This window comes from Ranitomeya variabilis, chromosome 2 (genome assembly GCF_051348905.1).
Source record: "Ranitomeya variabilis isolate aRanVar5 chromosome 2, aRanVar5.hap1, whole genome shotgun sequence".
NCBI classification, from domain to species: Eukaryota; Metazoa; Chordata; class Amphibia; order Anura; family Dendrobatidae; genus Ranitomeya; species Ranitomeya variabilis.
Window position 1 is genome coordinate 1,097,204,617 of NC_135233.1, and position 22,507 is coordinate 1,097,227,123.

The 22,507-nt window shown below is 47.8% G+C and overlaps 2 protein-coding genes across 2 annotated transcripts in view; both read left to right on the plus strand.

Moving 5' to 3' along the window:
- Positions 1–405: 405 nt before the first annotated feature.
- Positions 406–22,507, plus strand: part of LOC143810233 (centromere protein N-B-like) — a 38,955-nt gene continuing 16,853 nt past the window's right edge. Inside the window, exons 1-6 of the mRNA XM_077293102.1 lie at positions 406–518; positions 2,087–2,264; positions 2,378–2,423; positions 3,182–3,241; positions 3,915–3,991; positions 4,394–4,564. Coding sequence (XP_077149217.1) covers positions 481–518; positions 2,087–2,264; positions 2,378–2,423; positions 3,182–3,241; positions 3,915–3,991; positions 4,394–4,564 — 570 coding nt within the window. The 5' untranslated portion in view covers positions 406–480. The remainder of the gene's footprint in view (positions 519–2,086; positions 2,265–2,377; positions 2,424–3,181; positions 3,242–3,914; positions 3,992–4,393; positions 4,565–22,507) is intronic.
- LOC143809013 (uncharacterized) lies at positions 6,669–8,032 on the plus strand. Its single transcript, XM_077292192.1, has 2 exons — positions 6,669–6,710; positions 6,800–8,032. Exons 1-2 carry the CDS (start codon positions 6,669–6,671, stop codon positions 8,030–8,032), a joined length of 1,275 nt encoding a protein of 424 aa, XP_077148307.1.

Genomic DNA, 22,507 nt, shown 5'->3' on the forward strand with positions numbered 1-22,507 from the left:
CAGGTGCCCCCCAAAATCCCACCACAGGGGTCCCCCACAATAGCCAGCAGTAGGCCCCCCCCAAAATCCCACCACAGGGGTCCCCCACAATAGCCAGCAGCAGGTGCCCCCCAAAATCCCACCACAGGAGTCCCCCACAATAGCCAGCAGCAGGTGCCCCCCAAAATCCCACCACAGGTGCCCCCCAAAATCCCACCGCAGGTGCCCCCCACAGGGCCTCCCCCCAATAGCGATCAGCAAGTAGCATTTCGTCCCCCTGGAGCCACTCACCTCCGTGCGCCTGCGCCATGGCGGCCACAAACTTCCCTGCTGCTTTGCAGCCTTGGTAAGAATACGCCCATGATGTGACTACGGACACGCCCCCTCTCAATAGGACACGCCCCTCCCGATAGGACACGCCCCTCCCGATAGGACACGCCCCTGAATGACGTCACACCCGGAAGGCGCCATTCAGTGTGGCACTTACCGCTGTTTTCCGCCATGGGTCCGCGGACCGCCAACAGACCGAGGCCGCAAAGGTGACGCTATAAAGGGGGAGCTGGGGGCAACGGCAGCCGCGCAGTGCGGGGACGTCACGTTTCTCCACTTTTTTTTTTTTCTTTTTAAAGGGAACCTGTCACCCCGGTTTTTCAGTCGGAGATAAAAATACCGCTACATAGGGCCTGAGCTGTGCTTTACAAAAGTGTTTTTTTTCTACCCTGATTCCCCACCTATGCTGCCGAAATTACTTACCAAAGTCGCCGTTTTCGCCTGTCACCCAGGCTGGTCTGGTCAGATGGGCGTGGTGCCTTCCCCCAGATCTTGCTTAGGTTTCCGTTGGTGGCGTAGTGGTTTGCGACTGCGCAGGTGACGAAAAAGAGTACGGTCTGCGCTATTTCCCTGATCGGTGGGGGCGGCCATCTTCCTGAGGCCGCACGTGCGCAGATGGAGATCGCGGCGGCCATTTTCCTGAAGCAAAGATGCGAACTCGGCTTCAGGAAAATGGCCGCCGCGATCTCCATCTGCGCACGTGCGGCCTCAGGAAGATGGCCGCCCCCACCGATCAGGGAAATAGCGCAGACCGTACTCTTTTTCGTCACCTGCGCAGTCGCAAACCACTACGCCACCAACGGAAACCTAAGCAAGATCTGGGGGAAGGCACCACGCCCATCTGACCAGACCAGCCTGGGTGACAGGCGAAAACGGCGACTTTGGTAAGTAATTTCGGCAGCATAGGTGGGGAATCAGGGTAGAAAAAAAACACTTTTGTAAAGCACAGCTCAGGCCCTATGTAGCGGTATTTTTATCTCCGACTGAAAAACCGGGGTGACAGGTTCCCTTTAAACTTTATTTATAATGTAGTATAGATACAAAGACTTGTCCCACACTGAGTGGAGGGGCCCATTATTATCCTGGGGGTCAGTGATCAGTTCCAGCAGTGGAACCCTGACCCCCCTGTAATCTATAGACCCCTCCTCTTCCATCTGTGTCCGTTATTTAACGGATCCGTACTGGAATAATGGAGGAGTCCAGAACCGCCTCACACCCTGCACACACCTAAGACGTGCAATAAAGGAGATGCAAACTGAGCCCCGAGTGTTTTTCTCGTTTTTGAATTGATCCTTTCATTTAACAATCGATTTCTCCTAATGTAGAGACAGAGACCCTGATTCCAGCGATGTGTCACTTACTGGGCTGCTTGGTGCAGTTTTAATACAATCAATGTTTTATCAGCAGGAGATTATTATTAGTAAACCTGCTCCGTATTTATTTTCCCTGTATAGCCCGCCACTCATTGGCAGCTTTCTGCCTATGTGCAGTATACACAGAAAGCGGCCAATCGGGTGTGTGCGGGGCTTATACAGGGCTCAGCATTCAGAGATCTGCAGCAGAGAAACCGGTGTTATCAAAATGACAGCAAGTAGCCCAGTAAGTGACACATCGCTGGAATCAGGGTCTCTGACCCTACGTCACGTTGCTTTCAGATTTCCATTGCCCGCGTGTAATGACTTCCATGGCTGCAATATTCTGAGCTCTTTTAGGAATTTGGAGCTTTGTGTTTGTCTTCTGTTCTTATTTTGTGTTTTTGTTCTTTTTTTCCCTGCAGTGCCGCTATGGACGAATGCACGAGCGAATTTATAAAACGGATGATTACGCGGATGTCTTTTGCCGAAGTCATGCCCACACTGAAAGCATGGGGGGTCTTGGCAGAACAGGACCTCCAGTCACTGACTATGCAGAATGTGAAGGAGAGTCTGGCCATGGAAGTCGTTCATCTCTGCGAGGTAACCCGGCGTTAGTGACCTGTCGGCTGCAGAAGAGAAAAAAAAATTAGAATTAAAAAAAAAAAAATAACTTTATTCATCTTTTTTTTTTTTTTTTTTACACCTCGACCCAGACTAGAAAATGTACAATGGTTCACGCGGCCGAACTGGATCTCGTGTGTAAGTGAAAGTTGTTTTGCAATCATGAAATATTAATATATGATGTTTTCCCTTTGTCTCTGACAGTGCTTGGATGAGGTGTTATCTGAGCATGCTCAGGAGCTAACAGAGGGTCTTCGGCAGGCTCAAAGAATATGTTTGATTCCCCGCGGATGCATGTCTCGCCACATGGAGGGATTCCCTGTTAGTTAGACAATCCCTGAATGTGTTGTCAGCCATGAGACATGCAGTGACTTGAGCATGCTCAGATAACACCTTAGCCCAGCACGTTCGCTCATCGCTAAGTCTCCAACCTGTGATTTTATGCTCTTGAAAAACTACAACTCCCAGCATACCTTGGCAAGCAAAAGGTACAAGTTCGAGATTTGATTGGGGTGTAATAGATTTTCAGAATAAAGGCCCCCCCATACACACCAGACTAACGTCAGCTGGACCCATGAAGGTCTCGGCTAATAGTCTAGGAGGCCTTCAGACTCTCCTCCTGCCGCTCCTTTTGTTCTTGTCAAGAAAAGCCATTGACAGAAGAATATGGCAGCGACTCTCTCTCTCCTAGAAAACAAAGGAGCACTGGGCAGAGCGAGCCCTCCCGTGTCTGGGGGAGACGGCTGAACCGTAGTCCTATGGAACATGGACCGATACACGTGGTATACTGGATAACTCTGCTTTAGGTCTCCATTATAAGGGTCAGGTGGAAGGATTCTTCTGTCCAGCATATACTCTCGAGTTAATTGTTTGATGTGTGTTTTTTCCTCAAACAGATACCCATTCCAAGCCAAAACTGAAAATGTGGGAAGTGTTACAAATGTCCAAGCAAACAGGTAAAAATGGATACCGTCCATGTGCGATCAGGACAGTGGGATATTGCGAGATCACAGCCGACCACAAGAGAATCTTATCTATTCTACAGCTGGGCAGCCCCTTTAAATCATTGCTGTAATTGTTTAGGACCACAATGTTGGATGAAAAAAATACCTTTAACGTTAAAGGGGTTGTCAACTTTTCGGGCAAACCCTTTTCAATCCCCCTCTTACAATAATTCTACTCCTCTCCGGTGCTGTTCCAGCGGTGTCGGCGCTCGCTTTCCAGGGGCTCGTGTCACATTGTGTCATGCAATCCCCGAGGCCAAACAGCACTGGCTTCACTCGCCTTTAGGGGAATCGTATATAGCCGGAGAAAATGAGCGAGCAGCGGCGCTTGGCGAGTGAAACCAGTGCTGTTTGCCTCAGGGATTGCATGACACAATGTTACACAAGAACCAATGCCGACCCCACTAGAACGGCATCCGAGCTGAATCTGAGTGTTATACCGATTGAGAAGGGGCAGTCGGAGGAATGGAGAACCCCTTCAAGCTAAAGCTATTTGTTTTGTTCCCTTTAACATCCTCAGATCCAGTGTCTCTGTTCCCTGATGAAATGCAATTCACTACTGAAAAAAAAAAGTGTCCATTGAATATTCGCCGTGACGATAATAATGTCTTTTTTTTTTTTGCAGATTCTGACATGAATTTTGCAGATGTCTCGAACTTCCGAGCGTCCTTCAAAAAGTTTGTCTTTTCAATTCAGAGAAATGTAAGACTTTCCATCAGTGCGTGTCATAGCATCATTATAACAATTCTTTCTAAAAAGAAGAGGTTGTCTGGTTCTATACTGTGGAAGCGAAGGTGTTTGACACCAGTGGCTAACTGGAGGGGTCTGGTCCAAGGACCCAAACCTGTACTTGCCTGGAATGTGACAGCACTAGGATGATGGCGCGTCCTAAATGCGTGGTGTGTGACGTCGTGCAATCTGCAGGTATCGTGCACATGTCCTAGTGTCATGAATGGGACCGGTGACACGTGCAGACGCGACCTCATCAGCAGCATCATGTCTGGAGGCGGGAGGGCGCAGAGACTGGAAACCCACTTTTTAAATAGACGACCCGAAAATAACATTATTGTATGGAGAAATAATTCCGTATCCTCTGGGTTTCAGCTAACCATTCACTTCAGAGAATTTGGAGACGCCTTGTGGATCCGAATAGCTTGGGGGAAAGATTACATGAAGCCTAATCAGTACCGGCCTTCCTTTATCGTATACCATGTACAGACCCCGTACGTTTTCATATCAAGCCTTACAAAAACCCAGCAGCCAGTGGTTTGTCAGGTAACCATTTTTTTTTTTTTTTAATTTTATTTCATGAAAATAAGCAACTTTGTGATGTATCGTATCTGTTTCTTTCTCCTTCCACAATGATCTTTCACTCTCAAGTCATGGGTATAATCTGTAGACACTGGAGACGGATTTTCCCATCACTGAGATGTCAGTTGGAGCTTCTAACATTCTATGGAGGAGGGAGGGGCTTGAGGCCAGCGTTCTGTATAGAACTTTGAGCAGAAACTGTCATCTCCTATCTCTGTGAATTAAGGAGTCTGATAATAATTAGGGGGGCAAAGAAAGGGATTTCTCCTATAAGATATATTACTCTGTCGCCTCATTGGGGGACACAGGACTATGGGTGTTATGCTGCTGTCCACTAGGAGGCGACACTATGCATAATCTGAAAAAGATTAACTCTGCAGTATACACCCCTGGATGGCGGCAGCCTTCTCCAGTTTTTGTCCAGAAAAAAGATGAAAACCCGCACCGCTGCCTATTGCGATCACCTACCAGCGTGCCCTACGCCGCTACACCAGTACCAATACTATCTACTCCACAAATGGGCGCTTCAGGTGCATAACCAAAAAAGTGCATGAAATCCAGAAAAAAAGAAGAAAAAAAGGAGGCATGCACTCACCAAGCCCTATAAAACAAATTAGTCTTTATTAGGACATGTGCGATATGGACAGGGAGAACATGTTGACCACAGGATGACAGCTGTTTCGCTATCACAGCGCTTCCACAGATCATCGGGATCAAATCCACCATACAAGAGGCCTACTGCCTTAAGAATTCTTGGACCATTCCTGGACCATTCGGCACAACAAGTGTGTAAGGCGGCCACTTGGACTAGCCTACACACGTTTACTAAACACTACAGAGTTCATGCCCAGTCCTCAGCGGACGCGAGCCTGGGTAGATGTGTTCTGCAGGCGGCGGTGCCCCAAGTGTAGGGGCCTGTCTGCACAATATTCGTCCATTGCTTCCCACCCAGGGACTGCTTTGGGACGTCCCATGGTCCTGTGTCCCCCAATGAGGCGACAGACTAAAGGAGATTTTATTCAGTCGTCATGACAGCACTAACGAGAGAGGGGATCCGCCCTTGAGGGACAGGAAACCTACAGAGATAAAAGGGCGGCACCTCTCTCCCGCATCAGTTGGTTTCCTGTCCCTGACAGGGGACTCTACAGAGGCCTTTAGAAGAAAGGCGAAGAAAGAAGTTTTGACCCAGGTCCGACTCACCGATCCTGGAGGCGGGATGGCCCCTTCCCCGGTGTTGATCGCGACGCTGGAAGTGCCGCACCACAGAGGGCTGTGGAGGTAGGCAGCGGCACGGCAGAAGCAGCCTTCAGGGGGAGTGCTGTCTCGAGCGGTGTCCCATCGCCAGGTACAGGTAAGTACTATGTGGGAGGCCCTCCTGGATTGCGAACGTCGTCGGTAATTTAGGTACTCCTCTGGTGGTGGTCCCCTTGGCGGGCACATCGCTTCGGCGACGTAAGAGACAACGGTGCCCTTGCGGTCGGCTCTGGCAGCAGCGCTAGCGTTTCCCCTCTGGCACCGGCGTTCTAGGCGGCACAGGCGCTGCGTTCGGCGTCCCGGAAGCGTCGCACCGGAGGTGACGCGTGTGAAGGGGCGGGGCTTAATGCGGTAACATGCGATGACACTCGGCGCAGTGCGGTGAAAAAACATGGCGGCGCCCGTCGGTCTCCCCTGAATAGACGGCGTGGACCTTTCGTTTGGAAGTTGCGGTGGTGCTTCCTGGCTGACAGTGTGAGTGCCATTGGTGGGGGTCTCGGGGGGGGGGGGGGGGAGGAGGGGCCTCCCACATGCCGTATTGTACCAGGCAGTTCACCAGGATTGGCCGGCTGTCCCCCATCTGGGGGAGGTACCTTGAGGGGGCCGGCTACTTAATGATTCAGTGGTGGCTTCCTCTTGCTTCATATCCATTGTTACAATGGAGTCTCAGGAGCAGGATCCGTTGCCTTCTGAGCAACAGTGTCAACCCCTGGAGAAGCCCCATACAGCAAACACCCAGCGACGTTCTAGTGGCAGTAGTCGTCCTGGAGGTAGAGATGATCAATCTTCTAAAGCCGGAAAGTCCTCAAACCGGATGGATATTGCTTCGGTGGAGAGGGTCCCCCCGCAATCTTCGGTACCACTCAGACACTATAGGGGTAAGTGATCCTCGTGAAAGTTCACTTAGTGATTTGTGTCTCCCCTTATTTCCCTTTCTCACATCAGGGAAAAAAGCGGTCCTCTAAGTCCAAGCACAAGGAATGTGCAGAATGTGGTATTCCTCTCCCAGACGAATACGTTAAAAAACTATGTGGTCCGTGTATCCAGCGTCTAATAGCGGAGGAGACACCAGATTTCGCTACTAGTCTAAGACAAATTGTTAGACAAGAGATTAGAAGTTCTTCAAGATCTCAATCTCAGAGTAGGGGGTCTAAAATAATAGACCCTGGATCCCCAAGTTCACGTGAGGACAGTGACTTAGGAGATCTAAAGTCAGAAGCTTCTCACACATCGGTATCCTCCTCGGACACTGAGTACGGACATTCTTGTTTTTCTTTTGACCGGATAGACCGCCTCGTAAAAACAGTAAATAACACAATTGTAATTGAGCAGACGCCGCCAGAAAAATCTATGCAAGATGTCATGTTCAAAGGTCTGGACCGTAAATCCCGCCGATGTTTTCCGGTGGTAGAGAAAGTTAGCGCCCTAATTTCCAGAGAATGGAAAAAACCGGAAAGGAAAGGTTCTCTTCCTCCATCCTTTAAACGGAAGTATCCATTCGAAGAGTCCGCATCGGCGACGTGGGATAAAGCCCCGAAGCTCGATGCAGCGGTAGCCAAGGCTTCCAAAAAATCCTCTCTACCGTTTGAGGATCTGGGGACTTTAAAAGACCCACTGGACAGGAGGGCAGATGTGTTTCTCAAGGGAGCCTGGGAAACTTCAGCAGGGGCTCTTAGACCATCAATTGCTGCCACCTGCACAGCACGCTCTATGATGGTGTGGTTGGATAGCCTGGAGGATCAGCTGAAAAACAAAACCCCGAGAGACGAAATGTTATCCTCCCTCTCTATGATTCAGGGCGCTGCGGCGTATCTGGCTGATGCTTCGGCGGACTCAGTCAAGTTGGCAGCCAGGTCGGCCGCTCTTTCTAATTCAGCCCGTAGAGCAATCTGGCTGAAATGTTGGCAAGGGGACATGCAGGCCAGATCTAAATTATGCAACATTCCGTGCGAAGGGGCGCACTTATTCGGTCCAGTATTAGACGAATTATTGGAAAAAGCGCGGGACAGTAAGAAACGTTTTCCCTACCTTGGTAGACCCACTTACAGGCGTGGCACTAATAGGAGGTGGTTTGACCGAACAAGATCAAATAGAGATAAACCCAGATATGACGCCAATAAAAAGAAAGGTAGAGGCTATATGTTTAATTCCTTTCGAGACAACAGGAAGCCACAATGACTGGCGGACCGGGTAGGAGGCAGGCTTCTAGCCTTCTATCCGGAGTGGCGCAATATCTCCAATAGCCCGTGGGTCCTGAATATTGTTGAAGTTGGACTAAAATTTGACTTTCAGATCATGCCTAAGGACAGATTTCTTATAACACCGATACGTTCTTCTCCCGCAGAACAGCTGGCGTTAGAGACCGAGGTCCAGGATCTCCAACAGAAAGGCGTTTTAGTGGAGGTTCCTGAAGTACAAAGGGGTAAAGGATTCTATTCTCCCCTCTTTTTGATTAAAAAACCGGATAATACCTTTCGCACAATCATAAACCTTAAGGGCCTAAATAGGTTTTTGTGCATCCCGTCATTTAAAATGGAGTCGGTCAAAACCGCAATAAAGTTATTGTTTGACAGGTGTTTTATGGTCGTCTTAGATCTTAAAGACGCATATTATCATGTCCCCATACACGTAGACCACCAGCGTTATTTAAGAGTTGCAGTCCTTTTAGGGGAATCAGTCAAACACTTCCAATACAGAGCACTTCCCTTTGGTGTTGCAGTGGCCCCTCGCGTATTCACGAAGATAATGGTAGAGGTTATGGCACATCTCCATGAGCAAGATATTCTCATAGTTCCATATCTGGATGACCTATTGATAATTGGTAATTCTGAATCACACTGCACGTCCCAACTACACAAAGTAATTGCAGCCTTGCAAAGGTTGGGGTGGATAATTAATTTTAAAAAATCGCGGTTGCAGCCTCTAGAGGTTCAAGAATTCCTGGGTCTCATATTGGACTCAAAGTTACAGGAATGCCGTCTACCTGTCGTTAAGTTGGAAAAAATCCAACAACAGATACTTAGTGATTCATAATCCGTTAATAACATTGAGGGGAGCAATGTCACTGTTAGGCTCACTCACGTCCTGTATCCCGGCAGTACTTTGGGCCCAGTACCACACCAGAGTCCTACAGTGGGAGGTTTTGTACAACACTCGTCTGTTAGGGGGTCGCTTGGATAGTCCTTACGTTGGTGGTTACACACTCCAAACCTACGTAATGGGGTTCCCTGGATAAACCACATATCGCGTGTAATAACCACAGATGCTAGTCCCACGGGATGGGGGGCGCATATGGGCGATTTGTGGGTCCAGGGGGTCTGGTCACACTCCGAACAGAATATGTCATCTAACCTTAAAGAGTTATTAGCCGTAGAGCGAGCTCTGAGCCATTTCCTTATATCCTTGCAGGGCCATCACGTCAGGCTATTCTCAGACAATCAGGTAACGGTAGCTTACATTAACCACCAAGGGGGAACCCGATCGAGATCTTTAATGGAGGTATCGGGTCGTATCTTACAGATAGCCGAAAATCATCTACGGTCGCTCACTTCACTGCATATAAAAGGGAAACACAACGTCGTAGCCGACTTTCTAAGTCGCAGGAAGCTCGGGCAAGGAGATTGGGTGCTCAATCAGGTCATCTTCGATCAGATCACCCATCGTTGGGGGTACCCACAGATAGACCTCTTCGCCAACAAAGAAAACAAAAAATGTCGGCGGTTTTTTTCCCTAAACCCCAGAGACAATCCGGAGGCGGTGGATGCCCTCCTAATTCCTTGGCACTTCAAAATAGCCTACGCCTTTCCCCCGTTGAACTTGATCCCGATTGTTCTAAGGAAGATTCGGGAGGACAAAGCTCATGTAATTCTGATAGCGCCGTTCTGGCCCAAGAGGCCGTGGTGTTGTGAATTTGGATTCTGGGCTCCCCCGGTGGCTACTGGTGGAATTGAACTTGTGACATCATCTTCCCTGTTCACCTGTTCTGATTAGATCTGGGTGTCGCTATATAACCTGGCTTCTCTGTTAGATGCTTGCCGGTCAACAATGTTATCAGAAGCCTCTCTGTGCTTGTTCCTGCTCCCAGACATCTACTAGATAAGTTGGACATTCGTCCATGTTTTGTTTTTGTATTTTGGTTCCAGTTCACAGCTGCAGTTTCGTTACTGTGTCTGGAAAGCTCTTGTTGATCAGGAATTGCCACTCTGGTATTATGAGTTAATGCCAGAGTCCTAAAGTAATTTCTGGATGTGTTTTGTTAGGGTTTTCTACTGACCATGAAAGTATGCTTTCTGTCTTCTGCTATCTAGAAAGCGGACCTCAAATTTGCTAAAACTATTTTCCTGCTGCGTTTGTTGTTTCATCTCATATCACCGCCAATATATGTGGGGGGCTTCTGTCTCCTTTTTGGGCATTTCTCTAGAGGTGAGTCAGGTCTTATATTTCCCTCTGCTAGCATTATTTAGTTCTCCGGCCGGCGCTGGGCATATAGGGATAAAAAGTAGGACATGCTACCTGGCTACTTCTAGATGATGCGGTAGGTTTAGTTCATGGTCAGTACAGTTACATCTTCCAAGAGCTTGTTCCTATAGAGGCTTATGCTAGTTCTCTGGCCATGGAGATCATGACAGTTTGACCGGCCCACTAAAGGGTTAAAATCCTTGGCTGAGAAAGGAGAGAAATAAGAAGTCTGCTGAAAATTTTTTTTTTTTTTTTTTTTTTTTCTCTAGTAGTTAGTGTGCTCTTAATTGGATCACTTGCCAGTCTGTCTATGCTGCAGTCTTTCTTTTTTTTCTCTCTCCTTCTAATCTTTGAATGGCTCTATGTTCACCTGTCTATAATGGATCTACAGAGTGTAACTGCAGGTTTGAATAATCTCGCCACGAAAGTACAAAGTTTGCAAGATTTTGTTGTTCATGCTCCGGTATCAGAGCCGAGAATTCCTTTGCCGGAATTCTTCTCAGGGAATAGATCTAGCTTTCAGAATTTTAGAAATAATTGTAAGTTATTTTTGTCCCTGAAATCTCGTTCTGCTGGAGACCCTGCACAGCAGGTCAGGATTGTGATTTCCTTGCTCCGGGGCGACCCTCAAGATTGGGCCTTCTCATTGGCACCAGGGGATCCTGCGTTGCGCAATGTGGATGCGTTTTTTCTGGCCTTGGGCTTGCTTTATGAGGAACCTCATTTGGAACTTCAGGCAGAAAAAACTTTGATGTCCCTATCGCAGGGGCAAGATGAAGCTGAAATTTACTGCCAAAGATTCCGTAAATGGTCTGTGCTTACTCAGTGGAATGAGTGTGCCTTGGCGGCTACTTTCAGAGAGGGTCTTTCTGATGCCATTAAGGATGTTATGGTGGGGTTCCCTGTGCCTGCAAGTCTGAATGAGTCCATGACAATGGCCATTCAGATCGATAGGCGTCTGCGGGAGCGCAAACCAGTGCACCATCTGGCGGTGTCCACTGAGAAGACGCCAGAAAACATGCAGTGTGATAGAATTCTGTCCAGAAGCGAGCGGCAGAATTTTAGACGGAAAAATGGGTTGTGTTTCTATTGTGGGGATTCTACTCATGTTATATCAGCATGCTCTAAGCGTACTAAAAAGCTTGATAAATCCGTTCCCATTGGCACTTTACAGTCTAAATTTATTTTGTCTGTGACCCTGATTTGCTCTTTGTCATCTATTACTACGGACGCCTATATCGACTCTGGCGCCGCTTTGAGTCTTATGGATTGGTCCTTTGCCAATCGTTGTGGGTATGATTTAGAGCCTTTGGAGACTCTTATTCCTCTGAAGGGGATTGACTCCACCCCATTGGCTAATAATAAACCACAATACTGGACACAAGTGACTATGTGTATTAATCCGGATCACCAGGAGACTATTCGTTTTCTGGTGCTGTATAATCTACATGATGATTTGGTGCTAGGATTGCCATGGCTGCAGTCTCACAACCCAGTCCTTGACTGGAGAGCTATGTCTGTGTTGAGCTGGGGATGTAAGGGGACTCATGGGGACGTACCTTTGGTGTCCATTTCATCATCTATTCCCTCTGAAATCCCTGAGTTCCTGTCTGATTATCGTGACGTCTTTGAAGAACCCAAGCTGGGTTCGCTACCTCCGCACCGTGAGTGCGATTGTGCTATAGATTTAATTCCGGGTAGTAAATACCCAAAGGGTCGTTTATTTAATCTGTCTGTGCCTGAACATACTGCTATGCGAGAATATATAAAGGAGTCCTTGGAAAAGGGACATATTCGTCCATCGTCATCTCCCTTAGGAGCCGGTTTTTTCTTTGTGTCAAAAAAAGACGGCTCTTTGAGACCATGTATTGATTATCGGCTTTTGAATAAAATCACGGTTAAATATCAATACCCATTGCCGTTGCTGACTGATTTGTTTGCTCGCATAAAGGGGGCCAAGTGGTTCTCTAAGATTGATCTCCGTGGGGCGTATAATTTGGTGCGGATCAGGCAGGGGGATGAGTGGAAAACCGCATTTAATACGCCCGAGGGCCACTTTGAGTATTTGGTGATGCCTTTTGGTCTTTCTAATGCCCCTTCAGTCTTCCAGTCCTTTATGCATGATATTTTCCGCGATTTTTTGGATAAATTTATGATAGTGTATCTGGATGATATTCTGATTTTTTCGGATGATTGGGACTCTCATGTCCGGCAAGTTAAGAGGGTTTTTCAGGTTTTGCGGTCTAATTCTCTGTGTGTCAAGGGTTCTAAGTGCGTTTTTGGGGTTCAGAGAATTTCCTTTTTGGGATATATTTTTTCTCCCTCTTCCATTGAGATGGATCCTGTCAAGGTTCAAGCTATTTGTGATTGGACGCAGCCCTCTTCTCTTAAAAGTCTTCAGAAATTTTTGGGCTTTGCCAACTTTTATCGTCGATTTATTTCTGGTTTTTCGGATGTCGTTAAGCCATTGACCGATTTGACTAGACAGGGTGCTGATGTTGCTAATTGGTCCCCTGATGCTGTGGAGGCCTTTCAGGAGCTTAAGCGCCGTTTTTCTTCTGCCCCTGTGTTGCGTCAGCCTGATGTGACTCTTCCTTTTCAGGTTGAGGTCGACGCTTCTGAGATCGGGGCTGGGGCAGTGTTGTCGCAGAAAAGTTCTGACTGCGCCGTGATGAGGCCTTGTGCCTTCTTTTCCCGTAAATTTTCGCCCGCTGAGCGGAATTATGATGTTGGGAATCGGGAGCTTTTGGCCATGAAGTGGGCGTTTGAGGAGTGGCGCCATTGGCTCGAGGGGGCCAGACATCAGGTGGTGGTATTGACTGACCACAAAAATTTGATCTATCTTGAGACCGCCAGGCGCCTGAATCCTAGACAGGCGCGCTGGTCATTATTTTTCTCTCGGTTTAATTTTGTGGTATCGTACCTACCGGGTTCTAAGAATGTTAAGGCGGATGCCCTTTCTAGGAGTTTTGAGCCTGATTCACCCGGCAACTCTGACCCCACAGGTATTCTTAAGGAGGGAGTTATCTTGTCAGCCGTTTCTCCAGACCTGCGGCGGGCCTTGCAGGAGTTTCAGGCGGATAGACCGGATCGTTGTCCGCCTGATAGGTTGTTTGTTCCTGATGATTGGACCAGTAGAGTCATCTCTGAGGTACATTCTTCTGCATTGGCAGGTCATCCTGGAATTTTTGGTACCAGGGATTTGGTGGCAAGATCCTTCTGGTGGCCTTCCCTGTCACGAGATGTGCGAGGCTTTGTGCAGTCTTGTGACGTTTGTGCTCGGGCCAAGCCTTGTTGTTCTCGGGCTAGTGGATTATTTTTGCCCTTGCCTATTCCTAGGAGGCCTTGGACACACATCTCGATGGATTTTATTTCAGATCTGCCTGTTTCTCAGAAGATGTCTGTCATCTGGGTGGTGTGTGACCGTTTTTCTAAGATGGTCCATTTGGTTCCCCTGCCCAAATTGCCTTCTTCTTCCGAGTTGGTGCCCCTGTTTTTTCAAAATGTTGTTCGTTTGCATGGTATTCCTGAGAATATCGTTTCTGACAGAGGAACCCAATTTGTGTCTAGATTTTGGCGGGCATTCTGTGCTAGGATGGGCATAGATTTGTCTTTTTCGTCTGCTTTTCACCCTCAGACTAATGGCCAGACCGAGCGGACTAATCAGACCCTGGAGACATATCTGAGGTGTTTTGTGTCTGCTGACCAGGATGATTGGGTTGCTTTTTTGCCATTGGCGGAGTTCGCCCTCAATAATCGGGCCAGCTCTGCCACTTTGGTGTCCCCGTTTTTCTGTAATTCGGGGTTCCACCCTCGATTTTCCTCCGGTCAGATGGAATCCTCGGATTGTCCTGGAGTGGATGCGGTGGTGGAGAGATTGCATCATATCTGGGGGCAGGTGATGGACAATTTAAAGTTGTCCCAGGAGAAGACTCAGCTTTTTGCCAACCGTCACCGTCGTGTTGGTCCTCGGCTTTGTGTTGGAGATTTGGTGTGGTTGTCTTCTCGTTTTGTCCCTATGAGGGTCTCATCTCCTAAGTTTAAGCCTCGGTTCATCGGTCCGTATAAAATATTGGAGATTCTTAACCCTGTTTCCTTCCGTTTGGACCTCCCTGCATCCTTTTCTATTCATAACGTTTTTCATCGGTCGTTATTGCGCAGGTATGAGGCACCGGTTGTGCCTTCCGTTGAGCCTCCTGCTCCGGTGTTGGTTGAGGGTGAGTTGGAGTACGTTGTGGAAAAAATCCTAGACTCCCGTGTTTCCAGACGGAGACTCCAGTATCTGGTCAAGTGGAAGGGATACGGCCAGGAGGATAATTCTTGGGTCACTGCATCTGATGTTCATGCCTCTGATCTGGTTCGTGCCTTTCATAGGGCCCATCCTGATCGCCCTGGTGGTTCTGGTGAGGGTTCGGTGCCCCCTCCTTGAGGGGGGGGTACTGTTGTGAATTTGGATTCTGGGCTCCCCCGGTGGCTACTGGTGGAATTGAACTTGTGACATCATCTTCCCTGTTCACCTGTTCTGATTAGATCTGGGTGTCGCTATATAACCTGGCTTCTCTGTTAGATGCTTGCCGGTCAACAATGTTATCAGAAGCCTCTCTGTGCTTGTTCCTGCTCCCAGACATCTACTAGATAAGTTGGACATTCGTCCATGTTTTGTTTTTGTATTTTGGTTCCAGTTCACAGCTGCAGTTTCGTTACTGTGTCTGGAAAGCTCTTGTTGATCAGGAATTGCCACTCTGGTATTATGAGTTAATGCCAGAGTCCTAAAGTAATTTCTGGATGTGTTTTGTTAGGGTTTTCTACTGACCATGAAAGTATGCTTTCTGTCTTCTGCTATCTAGAAAGCGGACCTCAAATTTGCTAAAACTATTTTCCTGCTGCGTTTGTTGTTTCATCTCATATCACCGCCAATATATGTGGGGGGCTTCTGTCTCCTTTTTGGGCATTTCTCTAGAGGTGAGTCAGGTCTTATATTTCCCTCTGCTAGCATTATTTAGTTCTCCGGCCGGCGCTGGGCATATAGGGATAAAAAGTAGGACATGCTACCTGGCTACTTCTAGATGATGCGGTAGGTTTAGTTCATGGTCAGTACAGTTACATCTTCCAAGAGCTTGTTCCTATAGAGGCTTATGCTAGTTCTCTGGCCATGGAGATCATGACACCGTGGTTTCCTTGGCTGAGGAAAATGTCCATTTCTCAACCGTGGATTCTCCCAGAACTCCCAGACCTCCTTTCACAGGGTCCAATTCTCCATCCACAAGTGGCCAATTTACACTTGACGGCGTGGGATTTAAAGGGTCATTACTAAAGAAAAAGGGATTTTCAGATGGACTCATTAACACTCTATTAAACAGCAGAAAAAATTCCACGACAAACATTTATGTTAGAATCTGGAGAAAATTCATGTCGGTTTCAGGATCAGTGATGGGTCAGAAAGCTAACATTCCTAAAATCTTGGAGTTCCTGCAGAGAGGTCTAGAGATGGGGCTAGCTACAAGCACCCTTAGGGTCCAGGTGTCAGCCTTAGGTGCATTGTATAATTGTGGGTTAGCTAAAAATTATTGGATTGCTCGTTTTATTAAAGCGGCAGCTAGGTCAAGACCCATCGTTAAGGAAAGACTAGCCCCATGGGACTTAAACCTGGTCCTCTCAGCGTTAACGGAACCCCCCTTTGAGCCTTTAGAATCTGCTTCTATAAAGATCTTGTCCTTAAAAACAGCTCTCTTGGTTGCTCTTACGTCGGCTAGGAGAGTTAGTGATTTACAGGCCCTCTCTAGACTAACTCCATATATGCAGATTAGAGAAGATAGGGTAGTATTAAGAACCGATCCCCTCTATCTTCCGAAGGTAGCATCAAAGTTCCACAGGCTTCAGGAGATAAATCTCCCCACTTTTTGTCCTAATCCTAAAAACCCAAAGGAACTCAAGCTCCATACATTAGATGTCAAAAGATGCCTTCTTAAATATATTGCTTTAACAGATCCCTGGAAAAAAGATAATTCCTTGTTTATATCCTATCAGGGAGTCAGGAAAGGGTTTAGAGTATCCAAGAACACCTTAGGTAGATGGATTAGGGAGGCAATTTCTTTGGCTTATTCAGCAGGTGGCCTACAAGTCCCGGAAGGCGTAAGAGCTCATTCCACCCGTGCCATGGCATCTTCCTGGGCGGAGAGGTCTGAGGTGTCGATTGAGGATATATGTAAGGCGGCCACATGGTCATCTCCGTCTACTTTCTTTAATCATTATAGGTTAGATCTTGGTGGCTCCAGCGATCTCACATTTGGTAGAAGGGTGCTGGAAGCAGTAATCCCACCCTAATACTCTTTTCTCTGTAATTCTCTCGTTAGTGCTGTCATGACGACTGAATAAATACTCAAGCTACTTACCAGGTAGCGGTGTTTTTCAGGAGTCCATGACAGCACTCCTATATTCCCTCCCTTTTCCACTGGTATGGCTTTCACCACATTAAGTATATTTTTATATATAAATTTTCTAAACTTTTAGTCACAAGGTGAATTGTGTTAGATATTTATGTGTTACTAATCAATGGAGGTCCTCTCGTGCTCTGTAATCCAACTGATGCGGGAGAGAGGTGCCGCCCTTTTATCTCTGTAGGTTTCCTGTCCCTGAAGGGCGGATCCCCTCTCTCGTTAGTGCTGTCATGGACTCCTGAAAAACACCGCTACCTGGTAAGTAGCTTGAGTATTTTGTGTACTCACCGTAAAATCTCTTTCTCTTAGCCTCTAATTGGGGGACACAGCTCCCACCCTGTTGCCCTTTCCGGGCCGTTGTTACTGTTGAGTTCTCATATTGTTTTCTTGAGCTCGTACATAGTTGCCTTCTTATAGGCATGGTTATGTTATTCATGTTACGTTCCTCCTAATGCTGGAGAAGGCTGACGCCGTACAGGGGTTTATACTGCAGAGGAGGAGACACAGTTAATCTTTTTCAGATTATGCATAGTGTCGCCTCCTAGTGGACAGCAGCATAACACCCATGGTCCTGTGTCCCATGGTCCTGTGTCCCCCAATTAGATAGAAGTAGAAACATAGGAAACATACAAGGCTTCTAAACAAATTAGCTAACATAATCATACATATGGTGTTAAAGCCGAGTTACTTGGATGTGCAGGACACACTACAAAGACCACAGCACCACAAGAGGAAACACTGTACTAGTCCAGAATAATAAAACGGTCAAACAATGACAGCAAAGGCTAAAATCGGCAACCACATCTAAACTGCCTGAAGGAGAACAGAGTGGCGCAGACATCCCAACACTCGTAATTACATCTAGTATATTGCCCCAATAAGAATGTCAGTTTAACATATAGAAAAGTGCAATAGAACATCTACCTGACATACACAGGGTATCCCCCACAAGAAATATCAGCAGGACATATATACAATACTAGATGGTGGCCCGATTCTAACGCATCGGGTATTCTAGAATATTCATGTCCACGTAGTATATTGCCCATTTACGTAGTGTATTGCCCAGCTACATAGTATACAGCACAGCGACGTAGGATATTGCGCAGCTACGTAGTATATTGCACAGAGCCACATAGTATATTGCACAGCTTTGTAGTATATTGCCCAGCCTTGTAGTATATTGTCCAGCCACGTAGTCTTGTAGTATATAGCAGAGCCACGTAGTATATTGCCCAGCCTTGTAGTATATTGCCCTGCCACGTAGTATATTGCCCAGCTACATAGTATACAGCACAGCGACGTAGGATATTGCGCAGCTACGTTGTATATTGCACAGAGCCACATAGTATATTGTCCAGCCACGTAGTATATTGCCCAGCCTTGTAGTATACAGCAGAGCCACGTAGGATATTGCCCAGTGACGTAATATATTACCGAGGCACGTATGTCACAGGGCCAAAAAATAAAAAATAAACATACTCACCTAACGATCCGAGGGCCCCTTGTAGTGTATCATACTCACCATTCTTGTCGCTGCTCCTCGGTGTCCCGTGTCTCCTCTTCCTGGGATCCTGTGCAGATGGTAGTGCTCGGCTTCAGGAAAATGGCCGCGGGATGCCGCGCATGCGCAGATCGAGATCGCGGCGGCCATTTTCCTGAAGCCGAGTTCCATTGCAAGTGCCAGGGCTGGTGGGAGCAGGACCTATGAAGACGTCGCGGTCACATGACCGTGACGTCACGGCAGGTCCTTGCCGCACACCAGCCCTGGGACGGGACCTCACCGCAAGCTGACGGTTGTAATGGAGCGGTCCGGGGAGCGTGGCGAGGAGCGAGAAAGGCGGCAGAGGGTAAGTATAGCAGGTTTTTTTTTTTATTTATTATTTTTAACATTACATTTTGTACTATTGATGCCGCATAGGCAGCGTCAATAGTACAAAGTTGGGGACACACAGGGTTAATAGCAGCGGTAACGGAGTGCGTTACCCGCGGGATAACGCGGTCCGTTACCGCCGGCATTAACCCTGTGTGAGCTGTGTATGCGGGCGCGCCGGCAGTGAGTGCGGGGAGTAAGCGGCCATTTTTTTCTGGACTGTGCGCGTCGCTGATTGGTCGCGGTAGCCATGACAGGCAGCTGCCGAGACCAATCAGCGAACGAATAACCGTTACAGAAGGACAGACGGAAGTACCCTTAGGCAATTATATAGTAGATAACATACCAGGTAGTAGTGATTGTTGAGTGCTGCACCACGCCGTCCCCACCCTCCCGACGCGCGTTTCGGATTAACCTTCCTCAAGGGGTGCGTGCTAAATAGTTAAAAATCCCATCCATTTATACCGTACATGATTGTAGCAGCACCAATCGCCTATCTCAACCGGAACACGCCTACCGACGTTGGTGCACACGGGCCCATGTGACCATACGTCAGAGGACGGCCGGAAGAAGGTGTGATACGATGCATACGACGGTCTGCGCAAGACTGGAAATTGCGGCGCGGCCATCTTACTAGAGAAGATCACGGCTTAGTTATCTTGGTGCAGGAAACATATAGTTCAGTATATACAGCGGTCTGCTTTTTTTTTCTCCTTCCTCCTAGGCTTAGCCCCCATCGGCCCCAGGTCTTACATATGCACAGAGCTAGGGAATCTCGCTCTCGTCCCTCACACGTTATCATTCACTATGCCTGTGTTCACTGCAAAAAGAGTAGCCCACCAGTCAGCCTCTGTCTTCTGCCCAAGTTGCAGTCCTCCCACCATGCAAGCCTCACAGGAGCCAAACCTCCCCCCCTCCCCGCCGCTTGGGACGAGAGCACACACACCCCTCCCCCGGAATGGGCTCCTGCTATCTCTTAATCAGTAGCGGACCTAACCAAGGTGTCCCAGTCCTTGGTACAAGTCCTTGAACGTTTACCTAACCTTTTAGGGTATGTGCACAGGTCCGGATTTCTTGCAGAAATTTCCTGAAGAAAACCGGAAATTTTCTGCAAGAAATCCGCATTTTTTTTTTTGCGGTTTTTTCCCGTTTGTTTCGCGTTTTTTTAGCATTCTGCAAGCGTAATTAGCTTGCAGAATGCTAAACTGACTGACAGGTTGGTCACACTTGTCAAACATACTATGTCAAACATAGAATGTTTAAAAATAATTAAGAAAATAAAAAATGGTTATACTCACCCAGACGATCTCCTCAGCGGCGTCCATTCCTATAGATGCCGGTGTGGTTCAGGACCTGTGATGAAGTCGCGGCTTGTGATTGGTCGCGTGAGTCACATGAGAGGTCACGCGACCAATCACAAGACAGTGACGTCATCACAGGTCCTGAACCACACCATCTATAGGAACCGAAGAGAGAGCATGCACCGGAGAGGCGGGAACACTTAGGGGGCCATCAGAGGGTGAGTATAGGACTATTTTTTATTTTAATTCTTTTTTTTTTGACCAATTATATGGTGCCCAGTCCGTGGAGGAGAGTCTCCTCTCCTCCACCCTGGGTACCAACCGCACATGATCTGCTTACTTCCCGCATGGTGTGCACAGCCCCGTGCGGGAAGTAAGCAGATCAATGCACTCCTAGGTGTGCGGAATCCCCGCAATTCCGCATTTTTAATGAACATGTTGCTTTTTTTTCCGCGATGCGATTTTTTTCGCGGAAAAAATCGCAACATTTGCACAAAAAATGCGGAATACCCTGTAAATAATAGGAGGCATATGTAAGCGTGTTTTTTTCGCGTTTTTATCACGTTTTTATAGCGAAAAAACGCGGAAAAAAAGGCACATGGCACGTGTGCACATGGCCTTAGCCACCACTATTGTTTCAATCGTTTTTCAGAAGGAATCACAGGCACCTATCTGTCACCCTTAAAATGGCAGATCAAGGATAAGGTCTAAGAAGAGAGCACATTCCAGTTCCTCATCTAGTTCCCCTTCTCCTTCCACATCCTCCAGGATGCCCTCAGTATCCCATGCCTTCTCCCCTGAAGGGGATCCGGGGTCCAACCTTGATTTTAAGTCAAAATCTGATCCTGATACGGACCAAACTTCCCAACTCCAGTATATGGTTGACAGCCTCATCTCTGCCTGCCATCAATTAGATCCTCAATATTAAGGAGGAGGAATGTCTTCCCCTGGATCTCTGTCTCATTCAAAAGTCAAAATGCCCTCACTTGATGTTCTCCAGCCACAAGGTAGTTGAATCAATCTTTACAAATTATTGGGAGCACCGGGAAGCACTTCCTAGGTAGAAAGCAGTTGGATAGCTATACCCTTTCGGTCCTGATCTCCTCAGCAAATGTGCAGAATCCCCGGCTGTCCACTAAAATGATCCTGTCAGTTCCTGATGGTTCCTCTCTCAAGGACTCCACTGACAGACAGATCAAGGCCTTAGCTAAGTTCTCCTTTTGAGGCTATTGGCGTCTGTCTCTGTCCCGCCTTTGCTTCCACATGGGTAGGAAAGTCAGATTCCGCCTGGGCAAAACTCTTTCGACAGGACATCCTACCAGCAGCTTTGTCGTACAAACTGACAAATCTTGCGGACCAGATTGCCCACACAGGTAAATATTTGCTTGCCGAGTCTCTTGATTCTGCCATCTGTTCCACCTGTGCTACCAGCAATATTGTAGATATGCACAGAATTATCTGACTCAAAGCCTGAACTGCGGATCCGGTGTCCAAAAAGTCCCTCACCAATTTCCACTTCCAAGGATCATGACTCTTTGGTTCTAAACTGGGACAGCTCATCTCAGACACCACTGGCGATAAGAGCACCTCCCTTCCCCAGCCTAAGCCTAAACATCCTTTCACCAGGAGATGTTCTCTATGATTTCGTTATTTCTTATCCTCTGGGACCTCCTCTCAGCGAGACCGGTTTCCTGCTCCACAAGAGAAGGAAGCCATCCTTCAAACCCGCCTCAGCATTGCCCCCAAAAGGTCACTCTACCAAGCCCTCAGTGTCCCGATCCAATAGATTCTCTTCAGCATGACGGGTCATCCCCACCCTCTCGGGTTGGGTGACCACCTTCTTCTTTACCAGGATGCGGGGCTCTCTGTAGTCGATGACTCCTGGGTCAGGGAGATCGTTACCACAGGCTAGAAGATAGAATTTTCTTTTCTCCCATGCAGACGTTTCTTCATGTCCCGCCTCTCCTTGGGCTAGTGGTCCCTCAATCCCTCTGTGCTCGATCAAATTTATCAAAGGTGGGGCAATCCCGACATCGATCTGATTTCCTCTCGGATAAATCACAATTTCCTTCATTTCATGGCCAGGTCCTGTGACACATTGGCAGTCGGTTACGACGCCCTGGTCATTCCCTGGACTCAATTTCAACTTCCATACCTCTTTCCATCTCTTCCCCTGATCCCCAAGCTCATCAACAAGATCAAGGCGGAAGGCGCTCCAGTCATCCTAGTAGCTCCAGACAGGCCCAGAAGAGCTTGGTATGCAGAGTTAGTCAACCTACTCGCAGATGTCCCCTGGAAACTCCCAGACTGGCCAGACCTACTCTCTCAGGGTCCTCTCTTCCACCAGTATTCTCAGTCTCTCAATTTAATGGCATGGCCATTTAAGCCACAGTCCTGAGGGAGGCAGGCTTTTAATCCCAGGTCATACAGACCATAATCGGAGCAATGAAACCTTCTTTCGTTGGAGAGAAGATGGCCGCACATCTTGGCGTTCTTACAATCAGGTCTAGTGTCCGATTGTTCTCTTGGTGCACTCAAGGGTCAGGTCTCCTCGCTCTCAATAGTTTCAACAGAATTTGGTGTC

Bases quoted from the DNA above. Each gene is read 5' to 3' on its own strand.
- LOC143809013 (XM_077292192.1), top strand. From the start codon at position 6,669: ATGGATATTGCTTCGGTGGAGAGGGTCCCCCCGCAATCTTCG. The intron at 6,711-6,799 runs GTACCACTCAGA...TTCTCACATCAG, and splicing joins GGGTCCCCCCGCAATCTTCG to GGAAAAAAGCGGTCCTCTAA.